Source organism: Micromys minutus (genome assembly GCF_963924665.1).
Source record: "Micromys minutus genome assembly, chromosome: 5".
NCBI lineage: Eukaryota > Metazoa > Chordata > Mammalia > Rodentia > Muridae > Micromys > Micromys minutus.
In genome coordinates, this window is record NC_137974.1 from 67,870,892 (window position 1) to 67,890,706 (window position 19,815).

The window sequence follows — 19,815 nt, forward strand, 5'->3', positions numbered from 1 at the left end:
GGATGGAGGGAAAGAAGAGTCATCTAATCCTTTGCCACAGGACACAGGATATGGAGTGTGCTCTGACTCTTCACACCCGTCTTGTCCACTGGAGAATGGGAATACTTTGTGCCACTGTATGCTGAAGAATGTGATTTGCTTTTTGCTTTTACATGGGGGTCAGTTAAGAGATTACCTTGAGACTCAAGAGACATGGACTGTGAAACAGTATTAAGACTTAAAGACTATGGAGACTTAAAGCTGGACAGTGCACATTTTGCATTATATAAGGATTGATTATATTATATTCAGGGAGTGAAATGTGGTGGTTTAAATGAGAACGGTGACAGCCACAGGCTTGTATGTCTTAATGTTTAGTTCCTAGGTGGAGGAGCTGTTTTTCGAAGGATTAGGATGTGTGGGCTTGCCGGAGAGGTTACTGGGGGTAGGCTCTGAGGTTTCAAAAGCCCATGCCAGATTCAGTACCATGCCCATCTGCTTTCTCCCATGATGATCACAGACTAACCCTCTAAAACTATTAAGCAAGTTCCCAAGTTAAAGCTTTATTTTTTGAGTGATGCTTTGGCCATGGTGTCTTGTCAAAGCAAAAGAACAGTAACTAAGACACTATCATTGTATGTAGAAGCGGTGGTTAAGATCCTAATATTTAAACTAACACTAAAGGAGCATATAATACCCACAGTGGTTGACAGAGATCAAGGGAGGACACACTTTACACGCTTAGTTGATGACAGTGAGTATCTGTCTCTTCCTGAGAGCAGCTGGCAAACTCACTAGCAAGGTCATATTTACAACTGAAAGACAAAAATCTGGGTTTGATGTACAATTGGTAAGAGATGAGGTTTAAAACTATTAAATCAGAAAATTTGTCAGAGATCCTACTGCTACAGAGAATTTTTCCTAGGACTCAGGATGAACCTGTTTTGAAAGCTTAAACATCTCGGCCACAGCACTCCTACAGGACATATAGAACCTTTGGGCGTTGAAAATTGAGACGAGAAGCATGCTTCTTTTTAGATTTGCCCACTTCCCACTTTGCAAACTCAGGGTCAGATACATGTCCTTCATGACCATAGCACATGCCTGGCACAACATGGCCCTGGTCAGCTGGGCATTCTCACTAGACTCTGAATCAGAGGAGTGTTTGAAAGCCAGGCTCCACAGGTTCTCTGCCAGCAAGCACATGCACCTTCCTTCACTCTTCTCAGGGTCAGATGACATTTGAATAGCATTTTCCTTTGGCTGCTGTCCTGTGGTCCTGTTCTCTAGCCTTTTCATCCACTCTTTGACAGACCCGCTATTCCTCCAATAAGTTCTTTTATTCTGTGTAAGACAATCACAACTATTTACTCTTTGCAACCAAGATTTGTTATTGTTATACACTGATGTGGTTCACTCTAAGAACAACTGTACCATGTAAGGTAATTATGTCCCCTCTCTTTCAGAGTGTCACTTTAAGGAGGTAACTGATACATGATGATTTTCCCGATAAATCAGAAATTAAGTATTAGATTTTAAACCACAACCACTTAAAACAAAACCCAACTAACTATGATTCTATGAACTTTCCTTTAAGTATGACTTATATGATTATGAATGAAGCCTCTGTCAAGTCCGAAGGTGTTTAAACTTAGAAGGTCAGCTATCCAACCTATCCAAACATAAAAAATATGTAGCAAAAATATGGTTGACAACGAATGCATTTATGTTTTCCAGCTACAATACCTTTGGGAAATTTATTGCTTAGTTCAGTTCATAAAAATCTTGAATAATTTTAAAAAAATGAGTAATTATCAAAAACCATCTATGAAAAATTTTCAGAACTTGGTATATATAGAAGATTACAGTATCTAGTTATGGATGAGGTCACAGGCATCCATTAATCACTTAATAATGGGAACACACTCTGAGCAGAGATCTGGGTGCTGTGTAGCATCAGGATGTGATCATATAAACTTAGAACACACTAGCCCACACACCCTGAGGACAGATAGATGTACCACTACAGCATGAATCCATCATTGACAGAATGTTATTCAGGCCACTGCTGCATCTCTAGGCATTCTAGGAGTAAGCAAGCATTACAAATGTTACAGCTATCCCTCCAGAAAGGCATTTGCTCATTTATTAACATCAGAGGCAATGAACATAATGCTAAAAATAAACATGCACCAATTATACACAACAGACTCAACAACCTTTTGTCCACAACTGGTGAACGGAAAGAGGCCTTACGCCCACCCTCAGTGCAGGACTGTTTTCACAAGTAGAACAGGAGAAAAAAATAGTGTATTTAATGCTAATCAGCACCTTTTGTAAAGACTCAACATCCCCATACGTCAAAAACATCTGCATCTGTTCCACCAAACATGTAAAGTTAATTGTCTCTCAATTTTAAACTGAATATTTGATTTACACGATTTTTTTAGCCTGATAAATTTTAATAGTATCTAAAAATTATCTAAATTCATAAAAGTATTTCACAAATTTCAATATTTAATTATTATATACAAGGAACTCTATGAAAAGGGTTACAGAGCTACTGTGAGAAAGTTCAAGCAACATTACTAAACTTAAAATTCCAACCAAATCAAGGCAGAGGACATTCAAAAATCTTTATAAGCTCCTAATGAACAAGAAAAGTTCCAGTAATAAAAGTCAATATGAGAATTAACGTTTAAATTACCAGTAAAAATATATTTTAATAAGCATGACACATGTTTAATAGCAACAATATGATTTTATAGAAAACCTTTAAAACATTGGCATGTATGAACCACTTGGTTTGACCAAATGTAAATTTAATATCTTAGGATTATAGAAGCTGATTTCAAAAATACATTTTAGCAGCCATTATTTTACTTCCAGTTAAAACAGAATAAAGTGTTAAAAGTAAAATTTTTTGTCCACTAAAAGCCCCAAACTGGAGAATTTAAAATACCATACTATTCTAGCAATAACAGCCTTTAATGTGATACAGTCTGAAGGATTGTGGAAGCCAATAGTAAATGATCAGACATACACATGGGCACAAGGTTCACTGAAATACTTAGGTAGCAAAATATATGAAAAATAGAAAAGTAAAAAGATAAAATTAAAAAAATATTGCACAGCCACATTACCTAGAAAGTAAAATTGATGTTTAAAAGTCTCTACACATGGATGATATAAATTATCTTCCATATAAAAAGGTATAAATATGTCATAAACTTAGCATCTACACAACTATAATACATTATTTAAACCATTGCTGAATGAGGTAATCGGTAAGTCTCTAATGATGCTTCCTCCTACTGAAAATACTTAAGGGCAGCAACCAGGAAAAACTTCTCTAAAAATATCTCAGAATCAAGAACAGCTATGTGAGCAGCTCTCCCAATGAGTGAATCAGCCGTGTTGGGCAAGGCATTAATGACATTGTATCGAACCAAATTACAGCTTTTGCTTTGGAGAACTGGGCGAAGTAAGTTGTGGATCATTTCAGAATAGATTTGTCCTATGAAATAAACAAAAAAAAAATTATTACTTAAAAAGTCTATGTCAACTTTTCTCTAATTTATAAAAGTTATATTATTCCCACACAAAGCAGAAAAGTATCATTAAATTTGTTTTTCAGCTATTGTCCTGAGAATGTCTAACAGGAGACATTTACAGAGACATCAGGAATAACACCTGGCCTGGCAGTTCAAATCATTATACACTGGTTTTGCCAATTTTGAAACTCAAAACAAATCATTCAACTTCTTTGAATTTAGTCAATTATAATTTGCTAAACAAAGAAAATAAGCCAACCACATAATATTTTCATTAGGTAAAATAAAATACTTTATAGTCTAGGAAGAACTTTTGGACAAAGAATAGCAACTTCCTCTCACCAGCATAAGAGCTGGGTTGCGGAGCTGGCTTTCCTGTGAGAGGTCACTTAGCTCTTTTCCTGCTCTCCACCACGTATTAAGTCTGATGTTTAATTTGAAGTCAGGTTCTTCCACCCATCATTAAAGGAAAGCAAGCAGTTTCTTTTTGAGCCAGGCTCATTTCATTCATACCTGACTGCTTGTCCTTCAGCGCTGTCTTACACATTTCGATGCGGGCAGAATGATAAGGAACATATCGATCCTGCAGAGATCCCACCAGCACAACATTCTTGAAATAATGAAGCCCTAAAAGTGGAAAATAATAAATTACAATACAAAATCTAACCAGGTTTAAAACTTACCAGTATCATAAAAATTAAATTTCCTCAGCAGTATTATGTTTCTGACTTTTAAAATAATTATGAATCTACTCCTCAAACTTCTATATGTTCCTTAGAAAAAGCCTGTGTCATTGTGTGCACTGTGTCCTGGGAGAAATCCGAGTTAGCAGTGACAGTGCAAAGACTCCGACGAGGTGCACTAAGAAACCAGATGTAGGCCTCTAGGGTCCTGCGCATTCTTACCTTCCAGAACACACTTCGAAACATTTATGGATAATCCTAAAGACCCAAAGTCACATGCTTCCATTAAAAACACACCACTCCACTTAAAATTACTTAAAGCTTCTTCTTCAGTTTTCCCTCATGACACTTGCCTATCACCACTCACATGTTCTGCTTATTTGACTTTGTGAAGAGGAAAGATTTTCTTAGTGATAATAGTAATGGATGCTGTGACCCAGTCACTTTTGTCAACACACACACACACACACACACACACACACACACACACACACACACACACTTTTGTTCAATAAGGATAGGTTACTTCATGACTGAATAAACTCATGTAGCACTTGACCTCTTAGCATCAGCAATATTCAAATTTGTTGTTTGCCTTGACTAATGAATAACAATTCTTGTGATTATTAAGTAAGATAGTGGAAATATATTAAAAGCGAAGTAAGTAGACATTGTGTTTTGTTCTAGAATGTTCCACAGTAAAAATTTGGTATTTTATGCTTGGGTCAGAATTTTAGAACAAGTTAATTGTGGGGGTGACTGTTGATTCTAAATGCAGGACTTTGGAGACATCTTTTTTTCTTTTGTAACTCAAGGAGAGTGACTCTTAAAAGGCTGGGCCTATGGAAAGACCAGTAACACTCATGGCCAATATCACACATGGAAAAAAATAAAGGCATTCTGTCCTTTTCCTCATGAAATGCTAACAACGGTTTTGAGCAATAGGCTGAAAACCACAATTCTCAAGCAGTAATAAAAACAATCAAAGATCTATAAAGGAATTAATCAACTGCACACATACATACAGAAACATTTCATAAAAACATGGGGAATAAATGACTGCTTCTCATCGTCACATCTGATGAATCTGAATTCCCCCTTGGGCATCCTATGATGGGGAAGGTACCAACACTCGGGTCTGCACACCAACTAGTCCCTTCTTGAATAACCCAGTCTCTGAGGACAGGGGCATGCAGAGTTCAGTCAACACTTACTTCTCAATGTTTTCTAACGATGATTTGTTGTTAACAAAAAGAATTTGTCCATTTTTATTTTCTCTATAATTCTGTATCTAAAAACTGCAAATAGATTCCGATCTATCATCTTGTGCAAAACTCAACTCTGAAGCTCAGACTTCAGTATAAGAGCAGATACTCTGAATCTAACAGAAGAGAAAGTATCAATAGGCTTGAACCCATTGGCACAGGACAGGATATTTTGAACAGAACACTGATCACAGGTCCTAAGACCAACAATTAATAAATGGGAATCTCATGAAATTGGGAAGCTGCTGTATGGCAAAGAATAATATCTGGACAAAACAGCAAGCTACAGAATAGGAAAAAGATCTTCATCAACTACACTTTGGTAGTATGCTAGTATCTAAAGTGTATTCAGCTCTTAATGAAATTCACAGGTAAATGGATAAAGCTAAAAAAAATAAAATAAAAAATCATCCTGAGTGAGGTAACACAGACCTAAAAAGACAAGTATTGTGTGTTTCCTCTTACATGTGAATCTTAGCATTTAAGCTTCAATGTGCTGTAATCCATATAAACAAGAGGTTAGGTACTTAGTAAGGTACCAGGCAAGAGAAGATCCCCCAAGGAAGTGTCAATAAAATACAGTGTTGTAGAGAGATAAAGGAGAAACTAGAATGCAGGACTAAGGAGAAAGGGGTTAAATGGGATAAATCTTGTTGAGTCATTCACATCACAAGCTGTTGCCTAGGCTACTGGATGCCCTCTATAACCTGATGGTAAGGCCCGATTGCTGGAGACAACACTTATATATGTTATCAAACACAGAGAAGTTGAGCTGGTGCCAACCTAGAAGCTTCACCTCCACTGACTAGCATTCATGGTATTTTAAGGTATTCTGAATGCTGTCAGAAAAAGAAAAGCATCAATATCTCCCAGCTACAAACCCTGCAACCCACAATCACAACCTGTTACAAGATATACTTGTGCAATAATGGCACAAATGTTACGGGAGTAACCACCACTTTCTGTTTGGAGTTAAGGCCCACACCTTGTTAGAACCTATACCTGCCATTGCTAAGGTGGCCAAGAATCTGAGATGAGGTAGGTCATGATACTAAGGGAAGCCCTACATTATTATTCTGCAGACATTTTGCTATATGCATTGATTGGTACCTCACTCAAACCACATCAAAAATCTTCTTGCAGTATAATTAACTTTTCTTCTAACACAGTGACCCACAACAAGACAATGTGCAGACATGTTTGACAGTCAAGAAACAAGAAGAAAAATATGGGAGTTTATAAAAAGGGCTGAAGGCTGTGGTGGGGACAGCCAGAAGGTCACAGAGATGGACAAGCAGAAATCGTGCTAGAAAATACTCAATAATAAATAGAGTCGGTGAGATAGCTGGTTAGGCACAAGTGCTTTCTAATCCAGCCAGAGCACATGAATTCAACCATGTTGTCCTCTGACTTTCAAATGAGTGTTGTGGCATGCATGTGTCCACTCCACCTACACACACCCACCCACCCCACGAAATTTAAAGTTCTATACAGTTTGTAAGAAACACAATCCTATCAAGAAATTAAAAACTACTATAATAGCTTAGAATTAGATGCTATTTCTTTCCAAAATTGTTTTAGAATGACATTATTTCCATCACCAGAAAGACACCTGACAATCTGTTCTTTAACAAGCCTGGCTTCTGAACTGTTGCCACATACTCACCTGCTTTATTACTGAGCTTATATAAAAATGTTTGACGAGGGTCTGAATGATCTCGACATGTCAGCTGTAAAAGAGAGCCTGATTTTTTCCATTTCTGCATAAACCAGAGACCTAGAAAATTGAATGTGATATGTGAGCATGTATGGGAAGGTAGTAATTCATAAAGTTATAAATGTTAATGTATACTCTTAATAATTAACATTTTGCTGGTTAATAAAATTTTATTTGCCAAGTACTTCTACTCTTTCATAAACATATTTACACATATAGTTTAATGGTGTTTCATGGAGGCTTCTGTAGTAACAAAATATATAATAATATACAAAGATCAACCTTGGGATGATTGTATCTTTAGACATCCTACTTGAAAGTATAAACAGAGACAGCACAACTTTAACCACATAGGTCCAAATGTCTATGCGCTGGACTATCAGTGTAAAGGTGGGTACAAGGAAGGCATAAAAGACTAATTTAAACAGAACTTGGAATAAATGACTTATCAATATCTTCTAGTGACAATCTGAAATCACTGGTTGGAGATGGGTACAAAAGAAACTAGAATGATTCATCAGTGAAATTTTAAGTGTATTTTTTTACAGTGTAGATCTGACAAAGCTATCATATTAAAAAAAATCAAAGGAAAAGCTTAAACCAAACCTATAGGCAAACTAAGGACCTGTCATATCTCAATAAACTTTTTATATCACTTTAGCACTATGACACATAACCTTTGATCCTAAAGTTAAGCTTCTTTCATTTTTTTCTGAGTATGAATATTTGCCTGCACATAGGAATGCACACCCCATGCATGTCTGTTGAGAGTCCCTAGACCTGGACTGAGAAACCATGCAGGTGCTGAGAATCACAATGGATTCTCTGCAAGATCAACAAGTACCCTGAAGTGCTGAGCCAACTCTCCAGTCCCTCCGTTATGCTTTTTAAATTAAAGCTCAGAAAAGTGGCCAGGTAAGAGTAAGAAAGACCTGTAAGTAACTGTTACAACAATATTTTTATTAAATTACTTTATACATACAACAAAAATAAAAAATGAACTTTATTTTCTATTTTATGAGACCAGGTACATGACAAATTTGCTCTAATAGCAAAAAATCCTAAAAATTATCTGCCCATGTCACAGTTTTTATACAGAACAATAAACTTTTTTTTACCTGTATTGACCAGAGCACTGCTGTTGTAGAGTGTACCAAGATGAGGTCCAGAAAGAGAGAGAAAGGTATGAAGTTTGCTGAGATAATATTTAAACCTTGGCCTCGTAAGCACTGAACGAATTATTAAATTGCCTAACGAATGCCCAATAAAGCTGTAAGAAAGAAACAGAAAAATTATTTACCACATAATATTCATTTTAAAGAGAGACAAACCAACAAACACCCCACAAAAATCCCTTGAACCTGATACACAAGAAATTATTTTGAAATATTAAGAATTTTGATATTTTTGTTTGTAAATTAGTTTAATACTTGAAATACTTTAAAGAAAAAAATAAAATAATTGGATCTCAATTATGATAAGAGATAGCATTTAATAACACCTTTCATACATAATTAGTAACGGTATAGAAATAAACAAATGTATTTAAAAACACTTGGAGGGGCTGGATAGATCACAGACGGATGGCTCAGCAGTGAAAACTACTTGTTCCTCCTGCAGAGGCCCCTGGTTCAGACCCTAGCAACTTCACTACAGCCTACAAGTGTCTGTACGTTAGTTCTTGGGGATCTGATGCTCTCTTTCAGCCGTTATAGCACACATATGACACACACATTCATGAAGATAAAACATGTATTTATGATGTAAATTATTAAAAATAGTCATAATAACTAGCTCATAATTTTTCCTCTTTAGGTACACATCCAAATTATTTATTTGTTAAGCCCGAGATATAACAATGAAATTGTACATATAAAAGACAAGATAACTTTTAAGAAATTATCTATTTATTCCTCTTATGCTGTTGACAGTTTAAAAGTAACAAAATGAGGAGATAGTGTAGCTGCTAAAATGCTTGCTTAGGAGATGTGAGGACCTGAGCTCAATCACATATCAACACACATTACCTAAATACCAACACTAGGAATATGATCCCTGGAAGCCACATGATGGAAAGGCAAAACTGAATCTGGCTAACTGTCCTGTACGCTATGGCATACCTCCACTCAAAACAAACAAATATCAACAGCAACAAAAAACCCACCACAGAGTAAATACATTTTATTAAAAATAAGAAAGAAAAAGAAAGATGTACACGTGGGTCCTTCCTTGCAATCCCAGCGCTGGAGAGGTAGGACAGACAGGTATGTTAGCCAGCTAACCACACTGGCCTGCTTGGTGAGGTCAAGGCTAGGAAGGAAGCCTGTCTCCAAAACAAGGTAGACAGTGCCTGAGGATTGACACCTGTGACTCTACTCTGGTCTCCATGTGTGTGTGAATATACATGCATGTGCAGGCCCACATACATCCCAAAAACTTTAAGGAAAAATAATCTAAAATGTTAACCAACATGTATTACAATTGTGTACCTGAAGGTTCAAAACAGGTATGTAATATATCATCAGTAAATCAGAGTAGCCAGCATTTGCACCTCCTCAAACAGACATCATTTCAATCTGCTGGAAATTTCTGGCTCTCTTGGTCATTGTATATGAAATTAGACTGTTTTCAAGGCACCGATTGAAACGGTTTTCCACTTTATTTCTTGAGACAGGGTCTTTCGACGAACCCAGATCTCACAAACCAATGAGACAGACTGGCCAGCAAGTTCCCGGATCCACTTACTTGTCTCTGGCCCCCAGCAGGAGACTGACAAATGTGTGCCATCATGCCTAGCCTTTATATGGGGTTGGGGATCTCAACTTAAGATTTTTACTCTTGCATAGCAAAAAACAAAGCAATTTACCAATTGAGCCAATTTTCCTAGATCTAAAATATAGTTAAAGGTTCTTATATTTCACTACACTAAAATAAATTGTGTGTGTGTGTGTGTGTGTGTGTGTGTGTGTGTGTGTGTGGACAACACATGGATGATAGTTCCCTCCACTGTACCACGTGGCTGTAGGTCTTATCAGCTGAGTTATCTTTCTAGCTCTGGTTTCTAGGCTGCAGATTAGGTGAACAGTACTACAGATTATTTTGTTCTTTAAGTCATAGAAATATAAAAATTTAAATATATATAAGTTACCTTATTTTTGAGACTGTTAAACTATATATCTGAATATACTGAATAATTTCATCCAAAAGGCGATCAGTCATGCAGTCAAAATCAGCAAAAGTATCGTTCTAAATGAGAGGAAAACATATTATATACTAAAATATGTATCATAACATGAAAAACTGGATACAATCATATATTTTTTAATTTAGGTGTTATCAATATAGTTGAGTTCATTTTAGGCAAGTGAGTGATCATTATATTAAAATGGACACAGTTGCAAGGAAAGGAGTCTCAGTATCTAACAGCACTTGCTGTTATGCTATGTCTTAGGCTAACAGTATTAAACAATACATGTTTATATTAAACAATATATTAAACAATACTCATACAATGGCGTAGTTAATAAAATTTTTGTATAGAAATGTGAGCTGGAAAATGTTTTATGCGCAAAGAGAACTCTTAAGAAGTGTAGGAACTGGCACAAGCATCTTTGCTGCAACTGAAAATCCTGCCTTACTGTACCTGGTTTCTCTCCGACATAAGAAAATCGACTCTTCCCCCAGGTAGTCCCAGCTCAATGTATGTTTTTACTAGGCGGAGATCTGCACTATTTCCTGAAAAAATGAAAAGCAACGTTTAAAGATGACGAGGATGGAAAGTTGTCATGTACACTATCATGCATTTTCAAGGTTTTTGGAAACAGGCCATTCATGTCTTAATCCACTTGCTGATAGACAATCTGTTGTGTAAAAGAGTTTCCAGCCAATATCCTTAACAGTTCAGTTCTTTTTAAAATTATTTCATTAAATATTCTTTGTATTTACATTTCAAGTGTCATCCCCTTCACCCCCAGTTCCCATCCCTCCTCCCCTTGTTTCCATAAAGGTGCTCCCTCTCCCAATCACCCTTTCCACCTCAGTGCCTTGGCCTTCTCCTACATGGAAAAATGTGCCTTCACTGGTCAAAGGCCTTTTCTCACATTGATGCCAGATAATGCCATCCTCTGCTGCATATGCAACTGGAGTCATGGGCCTCTCAATGTGTGCTCAATGGTTGGCATTTTAGACCATGGGAGTTGTAGAAGGTTTGGTTGGTTGATAATGTTCTTCCCATGAGGTTGCAGACCCTTTCAGCTCCATCAGTCCTTTCTCTAGCACCTTCACTTGGGACCCTGTGTTCAGTCTGATGGTTAGCTGCAATCATCCTCAACTGTATTGGTATGACTCTGGCAAAGCCTCTGAGGAGGCATCTATATCTGGTTCCTGCAAGTAAGCACTTCTTGGCATCAGCAATAGTGCTTGGGTTTGGTGGCTGCATATGTGGTGGTTCCCCAGGTGAAGCTTAAAGTTTTGGTTCACTCTCTTCTAAGCAGCACAGCCCTTAGACACCAACTGGACACAACAGCAGCCAACTTGCGCTCTATCACTGCCCTAGGCGAGCATGTAACAAATCTCAAATGCAATTTAGCTTTAGATTTAGCCTGTTGACTTTCCTGTCATGGCTATAGCTAAATAATTGTTAGCTAAAAATATATCAGTAGGTATATTTAAAGAGATAAAATATTTAGATATAAAATACAGAACATCTTTAAAACTAGTAGATTTTTCTGATTCTTTTGATTTGCTAGGAATATATACATGCTATTATCAGGTGTTCAACTTTATTTTACCCTTCTAATACTTACTGTTTGATATTTCATAATTAATGTATTGAGATGTTATAATTTTTTATTCCTATTTTTAAAATGAACATCTCTGATTTTCACAATAAGTCTTTATATAGCTTAGAAATATATCCAACTAATCACCACTCTGGGCCAGAGAGTAGTTCTACTTAATTCCTAACGCTTGGTTTACAGCTCATATTCTCTGGGAATGGTTCTTGTATCTCATCAATTATGCACATAAATTTATTAGTGTTCTGCACTTTAAATACATTTTTTTTATTTACTGCTCTATTCTGGACACAGAAACTTTGTTATAATAGTTTAATATTGATGCTACAAGCTAGAGTTTTATTTGTTATATCCAATAGTCTGTTTAGGGGAATGTTGGTATGATGTTGTTACCACATTTCGTACCATAGTTGGAATAACCAAAGAACGGGCTGCACTCCATCTTTTTTCTATTATTCTGAACCAATTTATGTGATTTAAGGACAATCTGTGTTGTGAAATTTTCAATTAAGGAAATCTGCCAGAAAATTCTATTGTCAATTATGTCTTGTTTTGCAGATAATTCTTTGACATCACATTATTTGAGGATAGAGTTAAAAGGTTGGTATTGAAGGTATTTTATTTCTTGAAGAGTCTAAAGACCTTTAATATTTTTTATATCCCACAAAATAGTTTGTTGGAGAATTACAGTAATATCCCATACTTATCTAGAAAATACTTTTTTTTCCCCCCTACAGCTCCTCAAACTAGAAAGGAAAGTCTGCTAAGTAAGCACAGCGGATGTGATGGAGATACAGCATGGTTTAAGTGGTGCCTGACATCAGTAAGGGTACCAATTTCCCCATTTGTAAGGTATAAGAAGCAAGGTAAAAGAGAATGGGAAACTATTAAGGGATAGTCCTGAGGTTGTAGTAAATAAAATCACTAAGAATACAAAAAAATTAAAACATTTACATGAGTATCAGATGATCATACAAATCTATATCTAAATATGATTTATAACATATATTTATCAATGGCAAATTTACTTTAAAAAGAACAAAAATCAAAATATAATATTACATTTAGTAAAGCACATTTCTGTTTCAAAATGTAACAATCTTAGCTAATCACATTTTTCAATTTCAAAGATTATAGAAAGCTGTATGTTCTGCTAGGAAAAGCTACTGAGCTGCCATGGCAGGTGTCAATGGCTGCCACGTACCATCCAGACCATGGACACAGACAATGAGATGCACGCCGTCCTCAGAACCGTCCTCTTCTTCCAAGCTGAAGTACGGCGCTGAGGACGCCAGCAGAGGAACGTCACTGTACATGAAACCAGGGAGCTTAAGTTGTTTCAGCTCTTCTTTTGCCTGCAGGAAGCTGAAGTGAAGTATTACAGAAAACAGTCTTTACTAAAGATTGCTCACTCTTTGTTTTCAGAAACAAAAAGAGAACATAATGAATTTAGAGAAGTGCAGAAAAAGAAGATCAGCAATATTTGTAAAGATCAGGAAACAACGTGGGGCCATCTAAATGATTTTATCAAAAGTTAACTGTTTTGGTACTTGTAGTACATATTCTAATTGAATGAAATGAACACTTGAAGCCTGAAGTAACTTTCAAGTAGTCTTTTAAACTTGAACTGACTAGGAAAATTAGAAGTTTATGGTTAGTGCTTTATACTTTCTCCAACATTTAGTAATACATGCACAGAATAACTAGAGTAGTAAAAATATGGCAACTGGTATTTGTCACGTGATCAAACTCTCTGTTCTCTTACAACTTAAAAAAAAGAAAGAAGCTATTCTATCAAGCACAGTTGTGAGCATGGTATTCAAGTAGGGTGGGCTATTAGAACTTTTCTCAACATCCCAATAAGGAGCAGCACCCAGAGAGGTACACAACTCTAACGGGCAGTATATAGTATTTGGCATGATAATAAATCTAATTTGAAGACTATAAACACTTCGACTGTTTATTTAACACGACATCCATTTGGCTGAAATCAAGTGGAATGGAAGAAGGGCGCGGACAGGAGGGGACGGATAGGAAGCTCTGCAGTCCACAATGGACAAAGACACAGAGACTGCTTTCCGATGCCTCAGAGAAACTGACAAGAACCCAAAGGTGCCATCAGTTTTTGTTTGTTCCTGAGACAGGGTCTATCAATGTGGCCATGGTTGTCCCTGGGAGGGCAGGCTGGCCTTGAAGTCATGAAGGTCTGCCTAACTCATTCCTAAGTGTGGGATTAAAGACATATGCTATCATGTCAAGCTACTATATATGTCTTCAAATCAATGACTGTTACTACATTATTGCTTTAGGTTTTATATATAATCCAGAGTAATCTGTTACTTAAAAAAAAAATCTATGGTATACCTGCCTGAGTCCTCACTTCACAGATGCTGATTTGGTCTAGGTTGAAACAGGAGACCTTAGAAACCCATGCACACACACTAATCTGCTCCTGGAAACAACTGACTTAAGCAAGGCGACTGACTAGGGTCCGGCAGGTTTAGGGTTCCTGTAGATGTGTCACTCATTTCCTTAATACTGCTCGTATGGCCCACCTGTACTCATCACAGCCTAGCTCATCTCTGAAGTTATAAGGGAGAAATGATGTGCTGAGAAAAGCAGAGTTTTAATCTTAGCTACTGTACACTTCTTACATAACACTGCTGAAAAAGATCGATACAACAGGACCATCTGGAAGGAGACTTCCAAAGATATTCTGTGTCCATTTTGCCATTTTTAACAATCAAGGAAGCACATTTTGTTAGAGGAAACACCACCAGATTCCACCTTCTGGAACTATATTTGATGTTCCAGATATATGCTCATCACATAATCCTGAGTTCCATTACTTACGCGTGTATTTGAGGTTTTGGTGAATTTTCATACCAGGAGGCTGAAGAAGTGAAGTTGTAAGAAATGCTACGTGGCTGCTTTGTAATGGCATCAACTTTACTTCTAGAATATTTAACACAAGGAGAGTCTCGCGGAGCAGATGGGAAGGACAAACAACCAGACGTACAAACAGCAGGAACAGTTACAGCAGCCCTCAGATAGTCGCTGCTTAGTTTTTCGGACAGTTCATGTCGTTCTTCTCCTAGCTCATCTCCACTTAGACAGTGAACATTTAGTGTTCCATCCATAGCTGAAAACTCTGTTTCTTCATGATACCCATTTTGAACCATTTGTTGATCCTCCTCCTCCTCTTTGCCCTGATCCAGCAGAAGATCACCAATCCCTTTGTCACAGGTTTCCTGAGAGCTAACTGAACTGTGGTAGGTAATAGCACATGCATCAGAAACCTCTCTATTGCTCTGAGATCCAAAATAATCTTCCACAAGCCCTTGCTTTACCACATCAGTACTACTGGGAAGAGAGTCACCTGCACTTAGAGGGTTACTTTCAACAGCAGGAGCCTCTGAACACATTTGTCTGTGATGTAATGGCTCACTGCTTTTTCCTTCCACAGTTCTATCTACACTGAGCTCTGCATCAGTGCAAACAGAACCTGAAAGCACACAAGGAGAACCTAAGCAAATCAGTTTTGAATTTAGTGTTGGCACTGTTTCCGCAGAGTTGTTACTAGATGTACCATGGCTCTGGGAGCCTATTAAGACAGTGTCCAAAAGAGGTTTGGAGCCCCAGCTAATTCTCACACCACTGGAAGCATCTTCCCCCAATAAAATGAGCTCTAAAGGGTCCTCACTGCTTAAATCTAAGGAATGTACTGCTGATGTGTCGTTGTCCAAATGCCCTGAAAAAACAACGCACTGTTGTTGCAAAATAATACTTGACTTCTTAGTATCATCACACTTTGGCAGACCCACTGTTCCTAGACTGAATACAGTTTTACCATCACTTAGATGACAGTCGGGAACAGCACATTTCTTACAGGTATCATCAGGTGACAGCTCATCATCAGAAGGAAGGGAGTTTATTGACGTCAAAGATGACTGTATCTCACTTAAAGCACTTGTGCTCTCAGTGCAATGACTTCCTAGTGAAAATTTTACGTTGTAATCAGGCTTCATCAAAAGCTGAGGAAATAATCTTTCATTAGTGCAAGGACCTGGTCCTTGGAGAGTTTCAAAGGCTACTTCTGGATTGGGATGTGTTGCAAAAGAACTAGGTTCGCTTTCAACACCTGAGTCTGAAAATCTAGAGGAGGCATACGTGGCATTAGTGTCTGGTAATTTAATTGTGTCACTACTCACGACAACATGATATTCTTTTGTAGGAGCAGGTAGATTACTTCTGAATTTAGTTAATGATTCTTCAGTAGAATGACATTTTTCTTCCTGTAAATCATCCTTTTCAAGTGGTGTATCTATAGATTTGGATTTATCATTAGAGTCTAAGGCCTCAAAATCAGGCAGTAAATTATTGACAAATAGTTCATCTTCTCGAAGCTCTGTCCAAGGTCCTATTTTAACAGTTACTTTTCCTTCACTGGAAGACTCTTTACTGCTGGACTCGACTTCAAGTGTCCTAACTTCCGAAGATGGGGTTGTCTGATAGTCATGGCAATCATGTGGTGAACTTCTAGATGCCAGATTGTGCTCCGTATCTGGGATATCACTATCATCTTGGGAAATAGCAAGTTTACCTGAAATGGACAAATTTGCACAAAGATTTAGGCTGTCAGAGTTCAAGAGATCGAACTGGTCTGGTTGCATATTTTCAGTATCTGGAGACTTGTGTTCAGTTCTGTCTGTATTAGTTGACAGAGAGCTAGCTTCCTTTTGACTTGGCTGTCTGATGTAGGTCTTTGGGTCAAAATTATCTCCACACACTGTGGGATCCATACCTTCCTTCTGACTATGTGAAGGATTGCCTTCAAAGTATTTATTGGGATCACTTGATGGCGTATTTTTCAAACATTTGTAGCTTACTAAAACCACAGAATCTTTAGAGTTCTGTTTTATTAACTTTTTTGTGTTTTCTGGTTTCATTGTTTTCATGAGCTTAGTGACCTTAACCTTGGATTTATTTGAGTCTTCATTCTTTCCTTTTAGAGATTTTGTTAGCTGTTTTTCACCTTCTGCATAGCAATTACTGGAGGCAACAGCAGGTCTGACCTTCAACTCTGGGCTAAAAAGTCCTGCTACAGAGCTTTCTTCAGTCTCACGCTTATCCGTTTTACTGGCCTCTGATATCTGACGACTCTGAATTCCCATCCAGGGCGCATCTAATTCTTTTATTCAAAGAAAAAAGATTCAAGTTTGTAAGTGAGAACTCAAAGGATCAAAACTACTTTTTCTAACTATAACTTTCTACTTTCCTCAAAAATAAATGAAACTAGAGGGGGAAAAGATTTACTATTAGGGGAAGGTTTTATGTATATTTAGAAAAATATACTGAAAGTGACATACAGAGCTTATGTATTTTAGTTAGATTATACTTACCTTCAATAACTGAATCTAAATACCTATCTTCAAAGATTATAGGTAATGAATTGAGATCTCCATCTAATTCACTACATTCAATAGGTAGGGGTGGAAGAGAACTGCAGAAGGAAGTATTTTTGATAGCGGTGCACATCTGTAGATGACTCTGAGCACTGAAAAATATTCTTAAGTCAGATGGTAGTGAAAAATAATTACACCCACCTCCACTTTAAACTCTATCCTGTTCTCTTCCCACCAGTTCTAGTCCCTTTCAAGATACTTGGGAACATTTTCTTGGTCAGAGATAAAAAACGATTAAATGAAAATTAGGGTTTATTGATACTAAGTTTATTGACATAAAATTGTAGTTTGTTGACGAACTAATTCCTTATCTACTGTATCATTCCCTATCTTATTTCAAGGTGAATGCTAATGTACACAGTTTCAACTGTCACATTCCCTGTAAATGGTACACAGAAGTAGTATCATAAGTTCAATGCTTACTAATTATACAAAGAGAACACAGGGAAAATGTGCGTTCCACATGGCTACTTTATTAATATATATTAATAAGTACATTAGACAGTTATTTAAAACAAGATATATATATTTCTAATACAAAATAGTGATCAGGAAAATGTTTTGGATGTCTCAGTGATTAAAACCACTTAGTGTTCTAGCAAAAGGCCTGGTTTGAATCCCAGCACCATGAGAGCACCCACATGGGTGGCTCACACCATCTGCAATTATAGTTCTAGGACAGTTGAATTCCCTCTCTGATTGCCAAGAGCACCAGGCAACACATGGCGAACACACACACATTCAGTAAAAAAAAAAAAAAAAAAAAAAAAATCAAACATAAAAAAATGCAAAAAAATTTTAGAGAAAATTCTAATAAAAAATTTAAAAAGTGTATTATACAAATCCCATTTAATTATTTCCCAGTCTGAACAATTAACACTTGCCCTACTTTATTCATCACTGACTACCTTTGATGCCCAGTTATTGTTTATAGGTATTTTTAGGAGGTAAGCTAAGCTACACACACACACACACACACACACACACACACACACTACAATATATCCTAAGATTTGACAAATGAATACACAACCCAGAATGTGTCCATTCACTCAGTGTCCTCCCTAATTTTCAAGCCATGTCAACCCCAAGAGGACCACTGTTTGGACTTTATTTTCCTTAAAGTTTTGCTTGTTCAAAACTTCATAAATATAAAACCATACGGAATTCACTACTTTATGTTTGCTTTCCCTTTTTCAAGTGAAATTACTTCAAACAACTCTTTAAAGACAAAGAAAATAAGATCTAACTGTAGGAAAGACGAAAGGCATTTATTTTGGATTTGTTTGGTTTTTCACGACATCGGTTCCCTATGTAGCCCTGGCTATCCTGGGACTCCTCTATAGACTAGGGTGGCCTCGTACACAGAGATCTACCTGCCTCTGCCCATCACTGCTGGGCTCTAAACCACTGTCCAGCTGCCTTGGCTATCTGAAGTGTGTCACTTATGCCATCCCCACTCGGACTGTGAAGAAACTACGGGAATATGGTGAATGTGAGCTCTTCTGACTGAGAGTAGAAGCAGAGATGGCGTAGGGAAGAGCAGAGGTACAGTGACACCAAAGGTGTGACATAGCTTACGTCAAGGGACATAGTGCAAGTCCATCATGCTTTCAAGAGAAAATTCCTAAGATTAACCCTAATGGGATTAGAGTTCAGAATTTGAAATTCCTTCATTTTCTTCTGCTTTAAACACTATGACACCTGTCATTAATTTTGTCTAAGATGCCGTATGTAAAAGGATATCTGCATTTTCAATTTGTGCTACTTACTGGAGTTCTTGGTATGCAATAGCAGCTTCTCTTGGATGTTCAAAACAAAAGAATGCCTCGGAAAATCTGCGAACCTAAAGAATTTAAGAAAAGGAACAATGATGACGTGGCGGCTCAAGTCAGACTAGCACGGCATAGCAGGCAGCGATGCCGACTCCAGCAGGCAATCACAGCCAGTCCTGGAAGAATTCAACTTCTTCCCTTCAGTGCTGATAAATCACCGCATTTCTAGGTTGTGTAGACTAAAGAAACAAAAAAACAAGTGAGAAAAGTACATTCTGTATCTCATGTCTCCTCCTTGAAGGTAAAGATGCTACTTGTCCTGTTTGCTGGTACTTGTCCTGTTTAGGGGATGATGTCTGCTATGATAGACATTAAAAGGTATGACCACGAACTGAATGACCTATTAGCCCTGGGACTTTGGATATCTGACCTAAACTTCAGGTGACGCACTTTCAAATTCAATACTTGTGCATATGGCATTGTGAAAAGAATACGTATCCCAGGAGTGTCAATATGGACAGTCTAAATAAACACATGTGTTTGTAGCTACTGTTCCAGCATTCACTGCATCCTGTCTTAAC

At 37.2% G+C, this 19,815-nt stretch overlaps 1 protein-coding gene across 10 annotated transcripts in view; it reads right to left on the reverse strand.

The window, feature by feature from the left end:
- Positions 1–2,099: 2,099 nt before the first annotated feature.
- Positions 2,100–19,815, reverse strand: part of FAM135A (family with sequence similarity 135 member A) — a 68,755-nt gene continuing 51,039 nt past the window's right edge. For 6 of the 10 annotated variants that reach the window (XM_080916962.1, XM_080916955.1, XM_080916953.1 and 3 more), the window contains 10 exons: positions 19,232–19,305; positions 17,397–17,551; positions 14,848–17,185; positions 13,199–13,359; positions 10,842–10,933; positions 10,347–10,444; positions 8,317–8,468; positions 7,148–7,258; positions 4,047–4,160; positions 2,100–3,496 (listed from right to left, as the gene is read on the reverse strand). In XM_080916962.1, the coding sequence (XP_080773088.1) occupies positions 3,291–3,496; positions 4,047–4,160; positions 7,148–7,258; positions 8,317–8,468; positions 10,347–10,444; positions 10,842–10,933; positions 13,199–13,359; positions 14,848–17,185; positions 17,397–17,551; positions 19,232–19,305 (3,501 nt within the window). In that variant the 3' untranslated portion in view covers positions 2,100–3,290. The remainder of the gene's footprint in view (positions 3,497–4,046; positions 4,161–7,147; positions 7,259–8,316; positions 8,469–10,346; positions 10,445–10,841; positions 10,934–13,198; positions 13,360–14,847; positions 17,186–17,396; positions 17,552–19,231; positions 19,306–19,815) is intronic. The other 4 variants (XM_080916954.1, XM_080916957.1, XM_080916956.1 and 1 more) reach the window with 2 other exon arrangements.